The 6,000-nt window shown below is 41.2% G+C and overlaps 1 protein-coding gene across 2 annotated transcripts in view; it reads right to left on the bottom strand.

The window, feature by feature from the left end:
- Positions 1 to 682: 682 nt before the first annotated feature.
- Positions 683 to 6,000, bottom strand: part of LOC106585863 (ras and EF-hand domain-containing protein) — a 31,274-nt gene continuing 25,956 nt past the window's right edge. For both annotated transcript variants that reach the window (XM_014172579.2, XM_014172577.2), the window contains 3 exons: positions 2,813 to 2,932; positions 1,589 to 1,665; positions 683 to 1,322 (listed from right to left, as the gene is read on the bottom strand). In XM_014172579.2, coding sequence (XP_014028054.2) covers positions 1,217 to 1,322; positions 1,589 to 1,665; positions 2,813 to 2,932 — 303 coding nt within the window. In that variant the 3' untranslated portion in view covers positions 683 to 1,216. The remainder of the gene's footprint in view (positions 1,323 to 1,588; positions 1,666 to 2,812; positions 2,933 to 6,000) is intronic.

The raw sequence follows: 6,000 nt of genomic DNA, 5'->3' as shown, positions 1-6,000 counted from the left end.
CTTCCTTGCTGAGCGGCCTTTCAGGTTATGTCGATATAGGACTTGTTTCACTGTGGATATAAATACTTTTGTACCCGTTTCCTCCAGCATCTTCACAAGGTCCTTTGCTGTTGTTCTGGGATTGATTTGCACTTTTCGCACCAAAGTACGTTCATCACTAGGAGACAGAACGCGTCTCCTTCCTGAGCGGTATGACGGCTGCGTGGTCCCATGGTGTTTATACTTGCGTACTATTGTTTGTACAGATGAATGTGGTACCTTTAGGCGTTTGGAAATTGCTCCCAAGGATGAACCAGACTTCTGGAGGTCGACACTTTTTTTTCCTGAGGTCTTGGCTGATTTCTTTTGATTTCCCCATGATGTCAAGCAAAGAGGCACTGAGTTTGAAGGTAGGCCTTGAAATACATCCACAGGTACACCTCCAATTGACTCAAATGATGTCAATTAGCCTATCAGAAGCTTCTAAAGCCATGACATCATTTTCTGGAATTTTCCAAGCTGTTTAAAGGCACAGTCAACTTAGTGTATGTAAACTTCTGACCCACTGGAATTGTGATACAGTGAATTATAAGTGAAATCATTTGTCTGTAAACAATTGTTGGAAAAATGACTTGTGTCATGCACAAAGTAGATGTCCTAACCGACTTGCCAAAACTATAGTTTGTTAACAAGAAATTTGTGGAGAGGTTGAAAAACGAGTTTTAATGACTCCAGCCTAAGTGTATGTAAACTTCTGACTTCAAATGCATGACTATTGGGTACACATGGAGGTTTCATAAGACACAATCAACAACATAGGAGATTAGATTTCACTACTAACCAGGATGTGAATGACGTCTGCATATAACACAAGCACCCAAGCATTCATGCAAGCACATAATCACACACACACACACACACACACACACACACACACACACACACACACACACACACACACACACACACACACACACACACACACAGGCATTAGCTGTCTTTATAAACAGCTCAATATGAGTTATCCTATAGCATTAAGCAGTACAGTTGATGTTATATGAGAAAATCAGCTGTCCTGTGGTTCTAGTGTTCTGATCAGATTCTCCTGTTTTCTTCTCAAGTCCCATTGTTCTCTTGTTCTGCTGTAGGACACAGTGTTCTAGTATTGTGGTGTTCTGTTGATGCGGTTCCTTATGTGGTGAGTTTTGGTTACTCTAGTAGCGTTTCGTTCGGTATCTTATCCTGTGCAGCAGGTGACGGTGGGCATCTTCTTGTTGGGATTTCTAAGGAGGTTAGTCATAGACTCCTGGTCCTCAGCCCCATGAACCTGCTTGGTCACCTCTCTGTGAGTGAGAGTGAGAGTGAGAGAGGCACACTTCCACTGTATGGGCATTAGTGTGAATATGATGGACGTTAAAGAACATTACTGCACACTAGAGGGTAGCAAAGCTTTACATGTCGTTCTACATGTTGGTATTGTAAGAACAGTTTAGGAAAATATCCTTATCAAAACGTATCCAAAGCAGACAGATCAGAGAATACTGCATGGACAGGTAAATACCACTAAGCAGAGAGAGACAACAGATGACTAGGAGCTGGTATATCTTACCTGGCCAGATGCAGCACAGCCTCTATGACATTGGAGCCGTCTTTGGCACTGGTCTCACAGAAGAGGGCGTTATACGTCTGATAGGAAACAACAACACAACTCTCAATCAGGTCATGGCTAGAAGGGATCCAGCTTTTGTCAGAATTGACTTTTTTTAGCAGGTTTAGGAGAACTTATGCAGCAGGTTAGGATAATTCATGTGGCAGGTTAGGATAATTAGGTTAAGGTTAGGAAAAGGGTTAGGGTTGGCTAAAATGCTAAATAATAAATCAACTTTTGACATAAATTTGACAAGAGCTGGATCCCTTCTAGACATAACCTCTCAATCAGGCCGAAGTTTGTATTTATATTGGTATTTATTAAGGATCCCCATTAGTTCCTGCCAAGTCAGGGCGGCTACTCTTCCTGGGGTCGAGCAACCTTAAGGCAGTTATATACAATTTCAAATAATACATGACATTACATTTCATAACACTTTTCACAACACATTAAGTGTGTGCCCTCAGGCCACTCCTCTACTACCACATACCTACAATACAAAATCCATGTGTACGTGTGTGTAGAGTGTGTGTGTCTGTGCCTGTGTGTGTGTCTCTTCACAGTTCCTGCTGTTCCATAAGGTGTATTTTTATCCGTTTTTTAAATCTGATTCTACTGCTTGCATCAGTTACCTGTAGTCATGGCTCTATGTAGTACTGTGTGCCTCCCAAAGTCTGTTGTGGACTTGGGGATTGTGAAGAGACCTCTGGTGGCATGTCTTGTGTGTTATGCATGGGTGTCTGAGCTGTGTGCTAGTAGTTTAAACAGACAGCTCGGTACATTCAACATACTTCTCACAAATACAAGTTTGATACATAATAAGCGGACCGAGGAGTCTGCCAGATCATGTGACCTGACCAGGCAAAATTCTGTGTCCTAGTTCTAGACTATATTGTAGGGCAGTGGACTCCAACCCCTAGTTACATTTACATTTTGGTCATTTTTACCCAGAGTGACTTACAGTTTACTCAGAGTGACTTCTAGTTGTACCCTAGAACGTGGAGAAACACAGTGGAGAAACACAGTTCTAGGGTACAAGTAAAAACATCTATAAGCTGCTCTGGATAAAATGATCTTCAAATGACCAGAATGTAACTAGGGTTTGGACTTTTCTTGCCACAGGTAACACAACTTGGCCCTATTGTTAAGTAAAAGTGCTAAGACGTTGAGGTTAAGCGGTCTCACCATGGCCAGTTTCTCTCCGTAGCTGGTGGAGACACAGGTGATCCCATCCTGCAGAGCCTGCTCTCTCAGGTCACTCTTATTCCCCACCAGCATGATGGGGATGTCGTCCTGGGACACGTCCTGAACAGATATGGACAGCAGGTTACAACAACATGGCCTGAGTCCCAAATGGCACACCATTCCCTTTATAGTGCACTACTTTGTTTTGATGAAGGTTTTATTTTAATTTTTTTTATTCAGTATTTGTAGTGTTCTATTTTTGACTATGGCCCATACGTGTTTTTCCAAATAGCGTATATTCATGTAAGATCAATGTGGCTCGTGAGGCTGGAAAAATGCATAACTATGCAAACTTGCGAGATCAGTGTGGCTCGCGTGGCTACATATAGGGAGTATAACCACACACTAGAAACACCTTCCTGATATTGGGTTGCACCCCCCCCCTCCCCCTTCTGCCCTCAGAACAGCTTCAATTTGTCGGGGCAGTCTTCAAGGTGTCGAAAGGGGTTCCATAGGGATGCTTGTCCATGTTGACTCCAATGCTTCCCACAGTTGTGTCAAGTTGGCTGGATGTCCTTTGGGTGGTGGACCATTCTTGATACACACGGGAAACTGTTGAGCGGGACAAATCCAGCAGCATTGCAGTTCTTGACACAAACCAGAGCGCCTGGCACCTACTGCCATACCCTGCGCTTACATATTTTGTCTTGCCAATTCACCCTCTGAACGGCACACATACACAATCCATGTCTCAAAGCTTGTCTCCTCCCCTTCATCTACACACTGATTGAAGGGGATTTCATGGAAAAGCAGGTGTTCTTAATGTTTTGTACACTCAGTGTATAGTGCACAATATAGGGAATAGTGTGCCATTTTAGATGCATATATTGTCATCACAGACAACACAACTCTACACCGCAAACATGCAACACAGCAACTACACACATAGCGTTATCAACTGAAATACAGTCAAATGATTCAAGAGCTACAACAATGAAAGGATGTGACTTTCAAACATTTCAAAGTAGTGGATCAAACATCAATCTCTTGACACCACTAACAATCAATCCAACACACGTGTGTACGTACAGTACCAGTCAAAAGTTTGGACACACCTACTTATTCAAGGGGTTTTCTTTATTTTTACTATTTTCTACATTGTAGAATAATAGTGAAGACATCAAAACTATGAAATAACACATATGGAATCATGTAGTAACCAAAATAGTGTTAACCTGTTGGGGATAGGGGGCAGTATTGACACGGCTGGATAAAAAACGTACCCGATTTAATCTGGTTACTACTCCTGCCCAGTAACTAGAATATGCATATAATTATTGGCTTTGGATATAAAACACCCTAAAGTTTCTAAAACTGTTTGAATGGTGTCTGAGTATAACAGAACTCTTATGGCAGGCAAAAACCTGAGAAGATTTCATGCAGGAAGTGGCCTGTCTGACAAGGTGTCGTTCTTCTTGTCTCTGTTTATTGAAGAGTGAGGATCTTAGCTGTCCCGTGACACTTCCTACGGCTGCCATAGGGTCTCAGAAGGCGGCAAAAAGCTGAATCGTAGCTTTGCAGGCTCTGGCTGAAACAAAGTAGCGCGTTTGGGTAGTGGCTGGTTACAGTACTGTGAGACTCAGGCTCGTGCCCGCGTCGACCGAAAGCTTTGTTTTCTTTCCTCTGTTTAGCTAAATGGACATTCCCGGTCGGAATATTATCGCTTTTTTACGAGAAAAATGGCATAAAAATGGATTTTAAACAGCGGTTGACATGCTTCGAAGTACGGTAATGGAATATTTAGATTTTTTTTGTCACGAATTGCGCCATGCGCGCGACCCTTATTTACCCTTTCAGATAGTGTCTTGAACGCATTAACAAAACGCCGCTATTCGGATATAACGATGGATTATTTTGGACCAAACCAACATTTGTTATTGAAGTAGCAGTCCTGGGAGTGCATTCTGACGAAGACAACAAAAGGTAATCAAACTTTTATAATAGTAAATCTGATATTGGTGAGTGCTAAACTTGCCGGGTGTCTAAATAGCTAGCCCGTGATGGCTGGGCTATGTACTTAGAATATTGCAAAATGTGCTTTCACCAAAAAGCTATTTTAAAATCGGACATATCGAGTGCATAGAGGAGTTCTGTATCTATAATTATTAAAATAATTGTTATGCTTTTTGTGAACGTTTATCGTGAGTAATTTAGTAAATTGTTAGCGAATTCCCCGGAAGTTTGCGGGGGGTATGCTAGTTCTGAACGTCACATGCTAATGTAAAAAGCTGGTTTTTGATATAAATATGAACTTGATTGAACAAAATATGCATGTACTGTATAACATAATGTCCTAGGGTTGTCATCTGATGAAGATCATCAAAGGTTAGTGCTGCATTTAGCTGTCTTCTGGGTTTTTGTGACATTATATGCTAGCTTGAAAAATGGGTGTCTGATTATTTCTGGCTTGGTACTCTGCTGACATAATCTAATGTTTTGCTTTCGTTGTAAAGCCTTTTTGAAATCGGACAGTGTGGTTAGATTAACGAGAGTCTTGTCTTTAAATAGCTGTAAAATAGTCATATGTTTGAGAAATTGAAGTAATAGGATTTTTAAGGTATTTGAAAATCGCGCCACTGGATTAGACTGGCTGTTGCGTAGACATGTTAAACATGTTATATATGAGATTCTTCAAAATAGCCAGTCTTTGCCTTGATTATAGCTTTGCACACTCTTGGCATTCTCTCAACCAGCTTCATGAGGTAGTCATCTGGAATGCTTTTCAATTAACAGGTGTGCCTTGTTAAAAATTAATTTGTGGAATTTCTTTCCTTCTTAATGCGTTTGAGCCAATCAGTTGTGTTGTGAGAAAGTAGGGGTGATGTACAGAATATAGCCCTATTTGGTAAAAGACCAAGTCCATATTATGGTAAGAACAGTTCAAATAAGCAAAGAGAAACGACAGTCCATCATTACCTAAAGACATGATGGTCAGTCAATGGATAACATTTCAAGAACTTTGAAAGTTTCTTCAAGTTCAGTCGCAAAAACCATCAAGAGCTATGATGAAACTGGCTCTCATGAGGACTCTCACAGGAAAGGAAGTTACCTCTGCTGCAGATGATAAGTTCAGTAGAGGTAACTGCACCTAAGATTGCAGCCCAAATAAATGCTCCACAGAGTTCAAG

This window comes from Salmo salar, chromosome ssa24, assembly GCF_905237065.1.
Source record: "Salmo salar chromosome ssa24, Ssal_v3.1, whole genome shotgun sequence".
Classification (NCBI taxonomy): Eukaryota; Metazoa; Chordata; class Actinopteri; order Salmoniformes; family Salmonidae; genus Salmo; species Salmo salar.
Note: the sequence above shows the minus strand (reverse complement) of the source record. Positions and strands in the feature narration are given on the sequence as shown.